General features: G+C 39.1%; 1 protein-coding gene and 1 pseudogene across 1 annotated transcript in view; both read right to left on the bottom strand.

Moving 5' to 3' along the window:
* Positions 1-347: 347 nt before the first annotated feature.
* Positions 348-1879, bottom strand: LOC122812897 (annotated as a pseudogene).
* Positions 1880-9521: 7642 nt separating this feature from the next.
* Positions 9522-18238, bottom strand: part of SLC25A19 (solute carrier family 25 member 19) — a 358752-nt gene continuing 350035 nt past the window's right edge. The window contains exon 7 of the mRNA XM_044084946.1: positions 9522-11687. Within this exon, the coding sequence (XP_043940881.1) occupies positions 11487-11687 (201 nt within the window). The 3' untranslated portion in view covers positions 9522-11486. The remainder of the gene's footprint in view (positions 11688-18238) is intronic.

The following is an 18238-nucleotide window of genomic DNA, read 5'->3' as shown; positions in this document are numbered from 1 at the left end:
GATAGATGTGGATATCTTGATGTTTGCAAAATGTTGTAGCAGGAACTAGACAACCTCTGAACACTCTTGGTGCAGTAGAAAGCCCAAAAACAAAGCAGTAAATTGAAAGTAATATGCCAAAACACAAAATCTCAAAACTTCCTGTAGTCTGGATAAATAGTGATTTGAAGGTAATCACCTTTCAGGTCAAAGTTGACTAACAGAGCTTTTGAAAAATCAGAGGGAAAAGTGCTTGCAGCATTAGCCATCTTGAATTTTAGAACTCTTTAATAAAGTATTCAAAATTATGTCCAGAATTGTTTCCACATCCCTTCATTTCTTAGGGCAAGGAAAAGCCTACAATAAAATCATTTTTCTTTCAGATGTTTAAGGACAGGCTCTATTACTCCTAAACGGAGGAGGTCAGAAATGACTGGGAGAAACCAGTTGTTATAGGTTTGGAAGGACGTGGAATTCCATTGATTGAAGTCCTCCAGAAAAGGTGTCTTCAGGCAGACTGTGCACAACTGATCCATCCAAATAGGGGCTTCATGCTGCGGCAGGGTCCTCCGACGCTAAAAGGTAAAGTGCAGGTCATAGTTCAGAAGACAGCTGATGGATGCCATATAAACATCAGAGAAGCAACACAACCTTTGCAAAAAGTAGGTGGGATTCTGGTACATCCAAAAAATACTTCCGAACTGAGGGTTGAATAGGCATTTAGTCTGCCACCTCAGTTCATGTCTCTCTTTCATCCAGTCTTTTAAGATGTGATTGGACTCTGCATCATGCCATGTAAATGAATGCATGTACTCCTCAGTGTTAATGCACATTTCTGTTTCTAGTTCTGGAATAATTGCTGCAGTCCACCAGCCACGATGAAGCATGAGATCAGCCAAACCACTGTGTAGGTGGTCACCAAAATTTAACATGTTAGAACCTTGCCAGCCTGTTAGCCTAATAAAATCAGATTTCCCTGCTGATAGATCTTCCCCTTTTCTAATTTTGTGATCTTGTCCCGGTGGAGTAAGCCATCTTCATCCAGTCTTCAAAACGGCTTTTTATCAGTGAAAAAGGTAGGTTTTAAACCCTGGACAATAATCACTTCAAAAAGATCCTGCCACTGTTTACCAACCATATGTTGCATTCCTTTATTTACAAAACTCTAGGGACTGTTGGCAATGAGGAACAGCTTCTTCCTTTGATTTACAAGACGGTCGAGAACACCATATGTATCATCCCCACAAACAATGTACTTCTCCATGCCCTTCTCAATCCATTCACAGATCACTCCTTTTTTATGGATTTCTCTGATGACATCAGTGGTGTCTCTGTACATATGAGTGCTTTCAAATTCAATCCCATGCTTTAAAAAGTAATCATTCACACAAGACAGCAGAGTCATTTCAGGAAGGGAGAAGACATCCATGAACTGTTTGAATGAAGGCCCCTTGCCATAGTAATCACTCCATTGATATTGTGGAATGTGGTGAGTTCCTCCATACATGTCAATAACCTCATCATCTGGCACTGGTTCAAGTCCCCTGTACACAGCTTCAGACTGAATGTAATGAAATGCATCAATCTTCATCAGTAGGCCCTTATTTATATCATAGTGAAGGCCTTGGACAGCAAATCCTGGCACATACTTGTAATTCCTGATGCCACTTACGTACTTGTATTCAATAAGGATGTTGCTGCAAGCAGCATTGAAAATTAGTGTATGCAAAACATCTGAATACTGGGCTAATGTTTAGTCATAGCCAAAACCATAGATGCCAATGTCTTCCAAGCTGACCTCATTGTTGGCAAAAATCATAGCTGGATTAAGAAGATTGCAGATGCCAGGTGAAAGTAAATCATACACAGGTTTCTTGAGCTCATTATAACAGGACTGCATAGTAACTCTGCAGTTTCTGGGGGTCCATTCAGAGTTTGAATGCTGAAGACTGGCTGTATCATGAGCTCTGCCATGACAAGACAATGATGGCTGGATCCCCTGCTCAGCTGTGACACAATCATCCCAGTTACCACAATGCTGACAACACACCAGAACCAGCTGAGTAGTACTGGTGCAAAAAGAAAACTGGACCAGGCATCCCGTAGCCCCCGTGTCCCCAGTACCTCAGTCCCAGGGTATTCGTCCCCAGAAGGTACAGCCTACCAGGAATTTATTCACCCCTTTGTCTATGGTCTCTGTGCTGTACCCCTCTACCTCTCTGCTGGTGTGACATTAATTCAATACCCAGATATTCGGTAATACACAAGGTGTCTTACCAGTAAAATCTTGACTTTACAGTTAAGCAAAAGGTTGAGCCATACACTTTTCTAGTAAATGGTTGCTTTTTGTTACCAAATTCTGGTACAATTTCAATATACAACTTCACTTAATCTTCACATTGCTAAACCACAGCGAAACCTCACAACACCCTGAACTTCGACTGCTTTAAAATCAAATCTGTAAAGTATACTACAGTCCTTTGAAAGCATCTGCCAATGTCGCCACTGAGGTAGCTGGGAGTCCCATGGAGAAGCACATTCACATTCTGCACATAATGCATGAGGACACCTCTTTAACATACTTTACTTGCTGCCAGCTTCTATTTTGGATAATACATATCTTGGATGAAGCATCAGAGTTCCATAGTTAGTTCTATATGGTTCCATATCATAACAAATGGACAGATACAGTGAAAAGGGCAGCAGGACCGAACTGGTGGACACTGGTGGTTTCTTTTATTTCATCTGCCCATTCAGCATTTTTATGTTCATCAGAATCTTCTTAAATACTTCTCCAAAATGTGCCTATTTCTTCTTCTTTTGGTGGTGATTCTATTCCTTTTGCTTTGTTTCCCAATTCTCTATAGAATCTCTTTGGGTCAATAGTGAATTTGTACTTTTCCTTGCATACCTTCTAAAATTTTCTACCTGTACTAATATTTTTAGTTCATTGCTGGCAAGAGTATATAATAAATCTTTATCTGTTTTGATACTGTGCATTGCTTTTATTGACAATCTGTTCCCTTTTCTAAATTTTATAACAGTGATACTTCTTGTCTTAATTACTTTATAGTTTTCTATACTCTATGTTTCCATGGTTGTATTTTACTTGTTTCCTTCCTTTCTTTTGTTTATTTGCACAGTTGTGGTAGAACTTTATCCATTATTAATTTAGCCGCACAGTAAAATATTCTATTTCTGTTATATCATATGAATTTTTCTTAACATTCCAGATTACCATGTTGGTCTAGTTTACCAGTCTTCTCGCATTTTGTGTCTCATTTGCATTCTGTAATATATTTTTTCATCTATCTTAACATCTGCATCTCTTTTAAATCAATCAAGTCTTCCCTTAAATCATTTTCTTTTGGACTGAGTGTCTATTTCCCACAAGTAATCTACAGAAAGCTCTAGAAAATCTTGCTGTGACATATGCTCTTCAGATGCACTCTGCTTAATCTTCTGCTCTTTCATATAGGAATCCTTTGGCCCATCACTGCACAATATTATTCATGTCAAGAGTTGACTATTCCTGCTCCTTCCTTTGCTGTGCAAATTCAACTAGACTTTCATACCAGTCTCCTGCAGGAGGCTCCAGAACATCAACATGTTGTAAATCTTCTTCAGATGCCTTCTGCTCCACCCATCGATCCTTATTCTGAGAACCTAAAATTTCATCAAGCTGTGATCCCCAGTATTAAATCTTTCACTTCAAAAATAATCCATAATTTCAGTTTCTATTTCTTTAACTTCTTCCTTACTAATCAATTTTTCTACATCCTCCTTTGTTTTGTTTTTTTTTTTGTTTTGTTTTTGTGAAATGTTTCATATTTACGTGCTTTAGCATGCAGTTCTTTTTAAGCATATTTGGAGATCCTTTTTTGTTACGATTAGTTTGGTTTTCTACTTTGCATAAATATTGCACAATACCATATTTCTTTTTCTTTCCTATGTCCATTTTTTTATGCACATCAAAAATCTCTGGGTTTTGTTCTTTTATTTTCACACACAGTCTTTTGATTTTTTTTTTCCAATCGGCTTAAAGTTCCATTGTCTACATAATATTTTTCATGTGTATTAATGAATACATATATTTATTTGAAGCATTTGGCAGTTTTACTTGTGCCAATATTTTTCTTTCCTATAATTTCTCTTAATTTTTGTAAATATCTTCTATAAGGCAATTCTGGTCTTCTTGCATAGTAGTAACAATTCAATTTCTTCCTTATCCTCAATATTCAACTATGTCATCTTTATGGATCTTTTTTGCCCTATCAGTCTTGGTGCTTTTTCTAGACTACTTCCGTGTCCTCCTACAATGGGGAGCACCCCCCCAAACCTGACTTAACCCTGCTGTAGGAATATTTTCATAGACTGAGAATTCTTCACTGCCTTTTCTTCAGTTATGGCACTTGTGCATACACCAGGATTGGGCACATTTTTATCCTGGGACCTACTGTACTCCCTATCTGCTATATAAAATGTAGTCGCTATATCTTGAGGATGAATTCGGTTCCAGTAATTCTACTCTCCTTTTCTTGCTGATTTCATCTCTACATTTGAATTCGGTTCCAGTAATTCTACTCTCCTTTTCTTGCTGATTTCATCTCTACATTTGGACCCTACTATCATGATATTCACGTAGAAGTTGCCACAGTTGTAATGCCCATCATGCACTGTAGTTCTTAACATGGGAACAAGCAAACTTGCAGTTAAAGTGGACTACTTGGCTGAGTCTGCCTTGCAGTTTTTACTGAACTGTTTGTCTGAATGACCTTTTTATCCTTCGGTTTGCACACTTTTCTGGACCATTCTGAGGGAATGGGAAAATACGACTTTATAGACTGCTTAGTCTTTGGTAGTGTGTTGAAACTACCTGATCTTTAAGTATAAACAATATATTATTCTGCCTATATTCAAAAATGTATAGATTAATTCATAGATTGTTAACACAGTACTAAGAAAAATCAGGTACAATAGAAAGAAGTCTGCCAACAATACTCATACATGTATACAGCAGAACAGGAGCTGCAGGTTGCAAAACTCACACACATGTATAAATCCCTTTTGAAAAGCTACAATCTAAATGCACAAAGCTAGGGCTAAATTATAGTAAGCTGTGAATCAAGTAAGGACGGGAAGGCACTACAAGCTTAGAAAACAAGTGTGTACGAGCCACTATCGCATCAGAGCACATAATCTGAGCATCAGGTGGTTCATTAGAGATAAAAATCAGGTTGAGATGTTATGCTGACATAAAGGAAAAGGTATATTTTGGCCTTGAGAAGAATCATGAGTTTATAACCGTTATAACTGATGCCAGCCTTAGGCATAGGTCAACTAGGTGTCCGCCTAGGACACTGCTGTAGCAGGGGCACTATTCCAGTAACCTGGATGGTGTAGGTAGACCAGGATGGGGGCATAGGGTGGTGTTGGGGAGGGGTGCTGTAGAGACCTTTTGCTTAGGGCACCAGTTGACCAAAGGCCGGTCCTGCACCTATCAACCAATAAGTAGGTGGGGCTTCTTCCATTCAGTTTTGAGTAACACAATAAGTGTATTCATATGGTGAATTCCACTAAATAATGAATATGCCATATGATGCGCTTGATGCTGGAACCAGAAGAAAACAAATCAAATTCAGTAACTTTAAGCAATGAGTGTATGAAAACCAATATTAAAGTCTTGTATAACTTATTGTAGGAAATTTTTAAAACTTATACTTAGCAGGAATACTGCTGCTGACATATGCACTGGAGATCAGACTGAAAAAATACTATTTCAGATGACAGAGTTGCATATAAATCTGTAAACGCTTCTAAATCAGTGATGTTAACTTGACTATTAATTTCTTCCCAGTTCTGTTGTAGTCATCCTACATGAATGTAAGTTAAAAACACATTATGCAGTCAGTGAATAAATATAAAGAACAATGTGTGCAACTGTTAATAAAGTATCTTCTGGTCCAGTTTAACTTTAAGCACAGACTTGACAGAGCAGTTTGTGTTTAGTTCTGGATGCCAGTAAGCTTTTAGTTGAATCTCCCACTCAAGTTACTGCTCGTCAAGTATTGCTTCTCTAATGCCTTTCAGTGGGCTGGTTGTTACTCTCTCCACTAAGTGGAACACATATTTCTTAATGTTTCTACAGCTTAAAGCAGGTCTGGCTAGGGGGTTATTCAGATATTTAGTCGATGTATGCAAAGTGTTTAGTAACCCTCATCTTTAGAGCATTAATACTCTTCCCTTTGTGGAATGCCTTACATGCTATGCAGCTGGTCCTGTAAACTACAGACTTGCCTTTGCAATCTTCTCTCCCTGTGCTGTAATTTCTCTTATTCAGAATCACAGTAGTGGCTTTCAGGGAAAGTTGCCAGCATTTATACCTGTGTTGAGCACAGTGTATCCTTCTTCCCAACTCCTAATATTTCACTGTTTAAAACAGATGAAAGTAGGCTCAGGGCTAAGTATACTATTAATTAATTAAATTAAAATAAAACTGGTTTATTTTCTGTATACTGGTGAATGGCTTACTTAGAGAAAACGGAATGTAGCAGCAGTCAGTTTTATCCTGGGTGAGCAATCTTGGAGTTGGTACATACATTAGCAAGACTGTAAAAGGGCTACTGGGGGTGTCTCTCCTGACAAAAAAAAAATACATGCATTTTTTTTTTTTTTGGATTTACTAGTTAGTTGTTTTATCTGTGATAAGATGTATGTGACATGCTGGACTCAATAAGATAAGATGTAGTACATTCATTTCTGATTGATTAACTAAATCCCCTGTAGTTTTGTGCATAAACTACATCCCAAATACATGCATCCTTTTGCTACAGCAACTATGTTAATTAAATTCACTGTATTTTTTTTCATATCTGAGACTCAGTACCTGACTACTTACCATACTCCATCTGCAGCCACTCCTCTGCCTTTTGTCATTTCAGTCTTAGGTTGTGGAAGTAATGGCTCACCATAACCGCTGTACTAAGCAACCTTCACCTTAGTGCAGCATGCAGGTCCCCTAACTATTTATTTGTGACGCTTCCATTCAGACCCCTCTTTGGGAAAGCCTGCTTACTGCCCAACCTTAATATTGTAAGGCTGAATTTCTAAACCAAGCCCTTAGTTTTTAAGCTAGAACCAAGATATTAGTGCTGCAAACAACCTTACCTTCTCTTTACACTAAAACATGTTACAAGTGATAATTCAATACAGGTGTATAAAAAAGGCTGTTGTATTAGTCATATTAACAGCTATTTTTCTTAAATGTGTTTCATACCAAATAGAAAAGTTAAAATAAGGCAAAATCAAATGTCAGTTGCTTTTAGGAAAAATAAACTTGTGAAAGCTACCTTCCAGTAAACTGCCTTAAAAATATTACAAGTTTGAGGAAACATTGTGCAGTTGAGAGATGTCCAGTCCGCTGGTAAGGTCAAGTCAAATGCAGTTCTAGTACAAGGAGTACTGTTAGTACCATCAATAACAAAGAATATATGTGATGAGACCACAAGGCCAGAAGAAAATCCAAGTCCACTGCAAGAAAAGACAAACATGTTTTGTAACCAAACATGGATTTATTATCTTCATCCTCCCATCTTTACATCCCAACATAAAGACAATGCTATTAGCAGTCACTAATGTTACAACAATGTTTGCTGCAACAGTCCTAGGACAGCTGAAATAGAGGTGTACAAAACTAACATATAAATAGTATAAGCTAAATATTACATTATTTTTATTTAAGTATGAAGATGCAAACACACACACAGACACTAGGCAATGAACAATATAATTTGACCATTCATTACAAGGCGGTCTGCAATTCTACAATAAATAACATGTATTAAATCTTAAACCTGATATCATTATTTTGGCATTCACTGATGTGAGTTATCTGAATGCATGGCTGGTCCCTCAATGCAGTCTACATTTCACTCATTCATTTTCCTAACATAGTCTCTAAATGTTTTAAAAAAAAAGACAGAACTACGACTTCACCTAGTGATGATTTTGTAAAAACAAATACAGTAGCTCATTATCTGTCCTCTTACTACTTGCTCATGTTAGATTCTAGAGCATATATGAAGCACAGCCTTATGAAGGTGAAGCCTTACGGTGGCAACAGTCATCTAAGCACATTTATTTTCTTATGACTGCCAAATCAGCCAGATATACTTATGTTATAAATGCAGACAGACAAGTTCAGCCTCACATTGTTTTAAGTAACACAGCCCTAAATTATACCATGTATTAAGCACTTACAGTTTGGTGAGGGGAAAATGTTAAGGAGAGGCCCACATGTTACGAACACAAGAAGAGATACCTTTTATCCTCACTAACATTTATAGTGACAGCTGGACTAGTATACTAACTGTGTCAAGGTAAAAAAAACTAAAGCAATGATGACTCTCACTGAGATATTTTAATGAGTAGTCAAGTAGAGAGTATGGTGTGAAACACTGGAGCTTAAAGGATTATGTCAGCAAATACAGAACAAAACAAATATCGGATGTCAAAACACCTAAAAAATAAACATCACTGGCACAAAACAATGAATGCACAAAATATAAGCATTATAAATATCACTAAATAGACAAGCAAATAAACGTCCTAAACGTTTTTTTTTTCTGCAAAGAAATAACACCCCTGCACTTCTCACAGACTTAAATATACTAAACTCCATAGCTGCACCTAGTCCAAGAAGCGACATTCCTCTCTGCAAATGGAAATAACTGCTGGTGCACATTAAAAATATTGCCGGCAGTGACTCACGCCCCTTTAGCTGCTCTCATCATACCACCATGCACCCCAAAACAAAATTAGCTACCTAACCCAACCTAGCACAGTATTCTGAATCCACAACTACTCAACTTTAATGTCATCAAGAAGTTATGTATTAGAAATACTGAACATCTAATATTAAATGCACACAAAAAAAATGAGTATGTGCATGTTCAACATAATGAGCTGCAAACATTTATCAGTTTATACACAGCCACTAGGATGAAGCAGTAACTCGTATTTTCTTAATCAGAAAACATGAGAAAAGCCTTATCTACTTGCTTCATTCATGTGAAGTACAGAAGTAGACAAAAACCCAGGTAACAAGCTGAAAATAAATCAGACTAATGCTAACTGAGCAATCGTTCAAAAAGTGTCCTATAATTTTAACAATCTGTCTGAACAACTACATATTAAAGCAGAAAATAAGATTTATTAATACCTAATGTAAGCAAAAATATGACAAACTGAGTTGTTAGCAGCTGTGATTTAACCTTGTAGCTGTTAAAGTTCCAAGCGCTACAACTGCTTATCTGTAACATGGTCTCTTCCACTATGGTACTAGCCAATGCAATATAATATTATCACATTATTTAAGATAAATGTGTATAAGCCACGGTGGTGCAGTGGTAACAATGTCACCTAACAGCAAGAGGTTCTCTCATTCGATTCTCGGCTGGAGCGCCTTCTGTGTGGAGTCTGCATGTCGTCGAGTGACATTCGAAAGACATGCGTGAATGGGCGTGCCTTTCTTGAAGGTTGGGCGTCGGGCTGGCACCTCGGCACTGTAAAAATCTACTGCCAATCATTAGCGGACCTGAGTTCCACTGTGGCAACCCCTAACCGGGAAAAGCTGAAAAAAGAACAAGAAGAACATTTAAGATAAATGTGCAAATTATACTTTTACATGGGTTTCTTAAGTCACCATTAACGGTACAAACCTAACAAAAATGAAGGGGTTAATTTAATGGTTGGGAGATATACAACTAAATCTGTACATTTTCTTACGTCTGGGTCCCACAGATGTACTCTGCACTATCACACTTAACTAGGGACCAGTTTTCTGACTTGTTTAATGCCAAACCAAATGAAAGTGCTATGTCTGAGAATCCATCAACACACTGGTAAGATTTAGACATGGAAATTCAGTGACCTGGACTTAGGAAGACAGCTCAATGAAGAAGGGCTAGTTGCGGGGGGGGGGGGGATTGAGTACTCTCCAGTTACTCTGCTTTTCTTGACAGGGTGAAGGGCTTTGCTCATTTACTATTTTAGGGATTGGTGGGGGAAACATACAGACCACAGTGTGCACATCTGTTTGGGAGAGATCAATGATTTTAGTACAGCAGAAGTCAGAAATGCTGAAGGGTACATTGGGGCAAAAGTGTTGTGCAAATAATAGCAACCAATGGTTAGGGAATGCTGTTTTATAAGTTAACTGTACTATACATATATTTGTGATTTCAAACTGTTTTCATGCATTCTGTACTCAGTACTCTATATTACTAAAGTAACAGATAAATAGCAGTTCTCTGAATTTTTGGAAGATGAATCTGATGCTGCCTGTAGCTGGTAAAAAATGTGCTGACTTCCATACCCACCAAACTGAAAAGTTCAAAATTCAATTTAAGCCTAGGGAGGAGGCAAGCCCACCCTCCACATTACTGGATTTGTCATCATCAGTAAAGTAAGGGCTTGACAGATCTCAGTAGTCCCACTGATGACTAGGGGCAGTTTTCTGACTTGATTAATGCTGAACCAAATGAAAGTGCTAAAGCTGAGTCTACATCGACACTCTGGTAAGATGACATGGGAATTCATCGACTTAGAAGAAAATCAGGTGAAGAAGGGCTGCTTGGGGGGGCTGTACATTTGACGGATCTGTACCAAACGAATCTTTGACATCCATACTGGAAAATGACACACATATCCGTAATTACTCAGCATTAACACAATAAATAAAATTTTCCCCTCAATGTAGGTTTGTAACAGCAATTACTTAAGTGATGTTGGTGAATGCCGTTTTCATTTTCAGATAACCAGAATGGAATCCTAATGTTTAATTTCTCTCAAGAGAGCAAGATAATCCAGGCAGACACTATTAAGTGCCAGACAGAACTTTATTTCAATTAGAATTCAAGGTGGGTCACCATACTAGACAAACTGTTATGGGATCAAACCAGGAGTTTACTTTTCTTACCAGTGATGTTTCCCTTCCCTTCAAAACAGTGCAGAACACCACCCACGTCTTCAGGACTATTAAAAAAAAAACTGATAACATTTTGTAAGACAAATGTAATACAAACATGGATCCTCTTGTTTACATATATATTTGAACAATCCTACTGTTCCTCATCTGATAAAGATAAAACCTTTGGCTACAGATGTACTTGAATTGCACAATATGAATGATGCAAAACAGCAATGTTGAACTTTAAATGCTCCTAAGAAACATGTCAGTAACTGTATATTACACTGTTTTGACATAACAATGATAGCAATGCGAAGATTGACATTTTTAAATTCTTGGTAATTTTGTCAGTAACAATATAAGTTTTTTTTTTTAATTTTAAACATTTAATACACTGTTCATTTAGAAATGTGACAGTTAATGCCTTCACATGCTTAGGTGGAGTTGTGCAATCTGTTCAAGTGAGGTAACTCTTCTGAGCTTTGAATTCCCAGCACTATGTGGGAAGGGCAATCCATGTCAAAAGTCAAATGAGTTACTATTCTTGCTTCTTCTCCACCATACCACGGATTTTCAAAGAGCGGAAAGTGCTGCAGAAGAACTCATACCAGAAGAATGTGAGACCTGTTGAAAAGGCTGCTTTCAGCATGCTTGGGGACAGGCCCTTAAAAAATCCAACGAAACCCTCTTCCCGTAGTATACTCCAAGCACAGTCTGTAAAGCCTTTGTAAGTTCTGACCTGCAAAGTGACACAAGGGAAAGCATACTAAATGAGAATTCAGATTCATTAAAGGATCCCTTCAAAGTTTGGTTTCAGATTGCATAAAATACACAAAAGTAACTGCAGCATACACTGAAGCAGAATGAAAAAAAATGTGTAAACAAACAATACAAAGGCAAGGTGCACTAGACACAATACTGAAATGTATTGTCAGCACACTGTACAGCTCATAACAACAATGAAAAAAAGGTATAACAAAATCATTAAATCTTTTGAAGCGTAACACTAGCCTTTTCTCCTGCTATGCAACTTTTCAGACAAGTTCCCAGTTGATAAGCTATACATTTGACAAATCTGTACCAAATGAATCTAACATCCATAGTGCAAAAAAATTTAGGCTACAGCTCCCAGCTACATTTACAAACTTTTTTCTGCTGGCCCCCTTTCATTTTCTGCTCCAGATGAAGTGGTCTACTCAATTAAAAAGGAGTTAGGGACTGACCAAATTGCACAACTTAGCTGCACCATGGAAATTAGAGGTAGTGGCTAAAGAAGGGGCTAGTCCTTCTTGTCTTCTGGTAGAGCCCTCTCCTCTATTTAGAAGGCAAATTCAGAAGAGGCAGCAGGCAGAATCAGCAGCAAGGAAAGTACTATTATCTTGAGAGGATGGCATTTTGGTTTTCGCATCTATCCTATCCAGTTATTTTTTTATAAGCTGGAGAGCTGTAACCAAGAGGGCAGAAACAACTGGGTTAAGCATAAACTGTATTGTTATTTACTAGACTGGCCTGATCATAGGAGGTTACTAGGCTAACGGCACTTACCGGCTTTTCCAGACTAGCCATTCATGCCTCAAATTTACCAGTTATCAATGTCCATGGGCTAGAATGGCTATGGTAATATGTCTATGACTTAGGGCATCTACAAACCGCCCCTTTCCAAAGGGGCGCAGGTGACAATTCAGAGATGAATTTGTGATTTCTATACATTGGTCCAAATTGCGTTAGAATAGGCATAGGGAAGAGTTCTGTTTCAGATGAATGGGGAGTCTGTTCCAGAGTAGGGGTAATATCTGAGACACATAGCTATCCCTCCAAAATGTTTTATGTCACAGATGACATTTGAATCCTTAGATCAGGTAATTCTAGTGCTGTTTTGCAAACATGTAGCAGATCCATCAGATCTGGATCAGAGAATGCCTTCTACATTAGGCATAGATCAGACCAAGTACAGGAACAGGACTTTGAGGCAGTTTGCACAGGACATATTCTTTACAACCTGTATTCTTATGGTGAGGAAATTCTGCAGCGACTCCAGTTTGTTGCAAATGCCTGGCCAGGTACATGCCGAAGGGCACACTGTACTTATTAGATTATTGGTCTGATGAGGGCTGAGTCTAGTGGAACTAAGATCTCCTTAGATCTGGATGTCATACCCTTACTTATACGTTCTGGTACCAGTTATTTGTCTGTGTCAGACATTCCTGGAAAATATCTATATCTTTGGAGGACTCGGTGATTGCACTCATTGCAGTCAACAGCAAGTTTGGTCAGCCAAAGACCTTCTACATTTGCCTTGACTTCAGAGAAGTATGCTCCAAACAGGAAAGGTCCCAGTACCAGGCCCTGTGGGACATCACTAGTAACAGATATCTTGGTGGATGAGGATTTCCCCACCTTAACTTCATGTGTCCTATCTGTGAGACAATTGGTTATCCATCAGGTGACTTATGAATTTAGGCCTAAATTTGTGAGTTTGTCTATTTTACCCAAGTGAGGTACTGTGCTGTGTCAAATGCCTTTGCCAGGTCAAGGTAGACAGCATGTACCATTTTGCCCTTGTCCACAGCTCTAGTGATCCTTCTTGACGAAGCCCACCAAGTTTAGTAGGCATGACCTGCCCTTGATAAAACAGAACTGGGATGAGTCCCAGTGGTTGAATTCTTCTTATGTCTTTGTTTATCAGGTCCACAATATTTTTTCCATGGCACTGCATACAAGACTAGTCAAATTTATGGATCTGTAGTTCACTGGGTCTATTGATGGTCTGCCTTTGTGTAGAGTGATGACAGTTGCAGTCCTCCATTCCCTAAGTATGAAGCCTGGCTGGCGGCTGTAGCTGAATAAAGATTCTATTGGGCCTGACAGGTCATATTTCAAGCTATTTAGGAGGCATCCTGGGATATTATCAGGACCCACTGATGCAGTGTTAACTCTGGAGAGTGCAGAGAGGATCTGCTCTTTAGCGATAGTTGGTGAGAAATGGTAGAGGGTATTTCCTGGGGGGGAAACTGGGGGTGACAAGGTGAAATTGGAGCTAAATTTATCAGCCAGCAAATTTGCTATATCCCCATGTTTGGTATTGAAGTTCCACTGACCATTAGTTCAGCACATAGTTTACTGCTCCCTTTAAGGTTGCATACATAACTGAAAAATGCCTTACAGTTAGCCTGGGAGGCTATTTTTGCCTTGAAGTTGACTTTGGTGGACTTCATTAGTCATGAGATGCTTGCTGAAACTGATAAGGGAGGGGTTTTTTTTGTCTTTTGGGTATAGCCCTTCCTACTTTTGGACAATTTTTTTTTTTTGTTGTACAACCTATGTATACTGGGAGTCCACCAGGGGGCTTGTTTTTGGAGTTTGTCCTACATTTATTTCAGTTTGGAACTGTTGTTTCTATGCAGTTATTTACACGCTTGTACAGGGTTTCTGTAAAAACTTCTTCATAGGCCACCATGTTCTATAAATTTGGGGGAGGGGCTTGGAATTTAGCTATCCCTTCACTTAATAGCAGGTACAGTGCCTTGGAAAAGTTAAGGTTCTGGGGTTTGCTGAAAGTTCAGCCTTTATATTTGTTTCATTGGCTACCGCTTTGTGATTTGATCTGACCAAAAAGGGCATTACATAAGGGGGGAGTGCAGCATTCCCTCATATTTGTGAGTACCAGATCCAGAATGTTTACACACCTAGTAGGTGTGCAGTCAAGTTGTTTCAGGGTGCTTGTGTATTGTAGCTGTCTATGCTATATTCCTGTCTCAGCTTCAAAGGGGGATACTGTGAGAACTTAGAGTCAGGTGACCAGATGAGGTCATTCTGCAAGCCATCTTGGATATTATATTTTACAGGGAGTAATCTCAGAGTATGGAGTAGTCTGTTTTGGGGAACCTGACTAGACAGACTCCTCACGTATTTCATTGTTCCTTGCTCTATCAAGTAACAGTCAGGAATATAGCAAAGCTTAGTTTAGAGATTGAATTTCTTTATTTGTATAAGTCTGTCCATCAATGTTATTTTCAATATTTCCTGTCATTTCAACTATGTGGTTTACTGTAAATATATATTTAGCATTTTCTTGTTCTTTTTTATTATTAAATATATTTAAACTTTTCATTGTGGCTGGTCCTTTTTCGAAAAATATTTAAGCTTTGAGAGTATTTATTTGGTGATAACTCTGGTCACACCTGAAAGCTTTGCTGTTTGGTCAACATTACCATTTGCATTAGTATTAACTTCACTCCGCATAATTAGATACCCTTTTAAGAGCTTTAGAGTAACTGACTGGTGGCAGTGAATCTACCTTATAGTCTGGGCAAAGTTAGAGCAGGTAATCTGTGCCAACCTTTCCCAGGTGTGCATGTGTGTGTGTCAGCAACTTGGGGCAGGGACACGAAGCACTGGTTTCACAGTGCCAGTGGACAGCCTTATTGGGGACCTGGGGACAGACAGAGACACCCAGACCTGGGCTGAGTGTATGCCCTGTGTGCTCTTAAGAGAAATTCTGCTTGATGCAGAGAGGTCTACATGTAAAAATACTGAGTGTATCCATTTGTATTCCAAGTGCACGCCCCTCTCCAGTGTTACTGGTGAGGATTCAAGCTCCTTGATTACTGGCCCAGAGCGGGGATGTCAAATATAGCACCAAGACTGAGATGGTGGACCCATGATATATCTCATTTTAATGATGATTTCATGGCTGAACCAGTGAAATATGCAATGCTGGACTGTTTTGTAAAAGAACTGGATTTTTCGCAGATATGTTACTGTGCTTGATTATACAAGAGTAACGGCTGTCTGTTGGTGCTTTGATATCAGACTGATTATTCTGTTACTGTTTTTAAGACATTATTTTTAACATTTTATGTAATTATTTATTTGTCTGTATTCTGTCCTTTACTATTACATCATGGTATGAGAAAAGGATGGTAACATTAACTATGGTGGATCACTTGGGGAGAGGGAGGGTAACTGACACAGATTCATAGGAGATTACTATGCTAACAGCTCAAGAGCCTTTACAAGCCTAGCTGTTACCCAGATTTTATCTGAATTTCAATCCCTGAAGACTAGAGGATGGTTTAGGTTTGTTCCTATACCTTTGAGTATTTTACAGATTGCCCCTGTCAATAAGGGACATGGGTGCCATGCCATCACTGAATTCACACTTCCTCCATCCATTGATCCAAACCGTGTTTGAAGATGATCAGGGAAGGGTTCTGCTTTATGTGAACAGGTAGCCTGCTCCAGAGAAGGGGTAATCTCTGCAATACACATCTGTCTATTCAGCATGTTTTGCTTGTGTCCAGACCAGGTTATATCCTTAGACCAGGTGCTTTTTGTGCAGTTGGTCTTGCGAAAGTGTAACAGTTCCATCAGGGTTGGATGTCAGATTGCCTTGCAGATTAGGCATAGAGCACCTTAATAGTGGCTTATAATGCATATTGTTTACACCCGGCATTTTTTTTTTTTGTAAGGAACCTCTGAGGCCACTCCAGCTGTTGCAAGTACCTTGGTCAAATACATGCCAAAAAGTGCATTATACTTGATTACTGGTCCGATGAGGGCCAAGTATAGTGTGACTATAACTTCTTTTGATATGGATGCCATGCCTTCACTTATAAGCTGTGCCACACAGAAGGAGTTCCTCAACACTGTGGACACATGGTGGTTGACATTCAGGCTACTATCTGTGTATCTAAATCTCTCACCTTGCAGTCCTCTCTTACAGGCGTGCTATTAATGTTACAACTTGCAGGGTATTTTACTTCTTAAAGGGTATAATTGTCAATTTTTTGCATTCAGTTTTAGGCCATGGCTCTGGCACTAACAATTTGTTTCAGACCCTTCTGAAAGATATCGACATTGTTGGAGGATTCAATGATTGCCCACAGCTTGCAGTCATCAGCAACATGGTCAGCCAAAGTTCTTCTAGTTTAGCCTTGACTTCTGAGAAGTATAGCCCGAAAAGGAAAGGCCAAAGCACTAAGCCCTGTGGCACACCACTAGTAAATGGCCTCCTACTGGATCTGGATTCTCCCAATCTAAAAACAAGTGTCCAGCCAGTGAGTCATTTGGCAATATATCTGGTGACATAAGGATTTATGCCCACTTTTGTGAGTTTATCTATAATACCCGAGTAGGGAATTGTGTCAAATGCCTTAGCCAGGTCAAGATTGGCAGTACGTACTCTTACCCTCATCTGTGGCTCTACTGACTTTCTCAAAGAAGTCCACCAGATTGAGCAGGCATGACCTGCCCTTGACAAAGCCAAACTGAGTTGGGTTCAGTATTTGGAGGTTTCCTATGTCATTAGTTGTTAGGTACATGACTATTCTTTCCATGGCCTTGCATAAAAGACTAGCCAAACTTATAGGTCTGTAATTTCCTGGGTCTGCTTATGACTCCCCTTTATGCAGGGGAATGGCTGTTTCTGTCCTGCACTCCACAGAGACAAAGGCTGTCTGGAGGCTGTGGCTAAATAGAGATCCTGTTGGGACTCATAGGTCCTTTTTCCAGCTATTTAAGAGGCATCAGGAGATATTACTGGGACCCATCAAAGCCACAGTTTTAGCTATGGAGAATGCAGTGGTGACCTGTTCTTTGGTGATAACTGGACATAGACTAATTTATTTTATTATATGTTGTCTGATGCCCCCCTTTTGGCTGTGCATAGGATGTACTGCTCTTGACCATCTTAACAGAGGTGTGCTACCACCATGTTGGAAGCAATAATGAGGAAACTTCTCTATGTGGAAGATCTAATTTTCCCTAGAGTTCAGGCACCTAATAAAAAACACTCTGTGAATTTCTCACCTAATCAGGGCTGGTGCTAGTATTTTGGGGGCCCCCAGCAAGATTCAAGTTGGGCCCTACCCAGGAGAATATAAAAAGTGTGGCCATAGTGCCATCATGCCTCCTTCCCTATCAAGCTTATGCAGCACCATTTAACAATCACTGTGTAGTGTTTTTACATTCAGACCATTAAAAAGACTTGAAATGTCAAGGTCAAGGTGCACACTGGCTGGCATTTAGACAGCAAGAGGTTCTCTGGTTCGATTCTCAGCTGGGTTGCCTTCTGTGTGGAGTCTGCATGTCCTCCCTGTGTTCGTGTGGTTTCCTCCCACATTCCAAAGACATGCTTCTGCAGCATTTCTCCCTGGGCCTCTGCTAAAAATAGGCTCTGTCCTAGTCGGACTTTCCCAGTCAACAAATGTTAAATAAATAAAATTTAGTACCAATAAATTACGACAAGCCACTGTACCACAGCAAGGTAGCCACACACACAGTTTCACA

This window comes from Protopterus annectens, chromosome 10.part0, assembly GCF_019279795.1.
Source record: "Protopterus annectens isolate FY-2018-M chromosome 10.part0, PAN1.0, whole genome shotgun sequence".
Taxonomy (NCBI): Eukaryota; Metazoa; Chordata; order Ceratodontiformes; family Protopteridae; genus Protopterus; species Protopterus annectens.
This window is presented reverse-complemented; position numbering and strand designations above follow the sequence as displayed.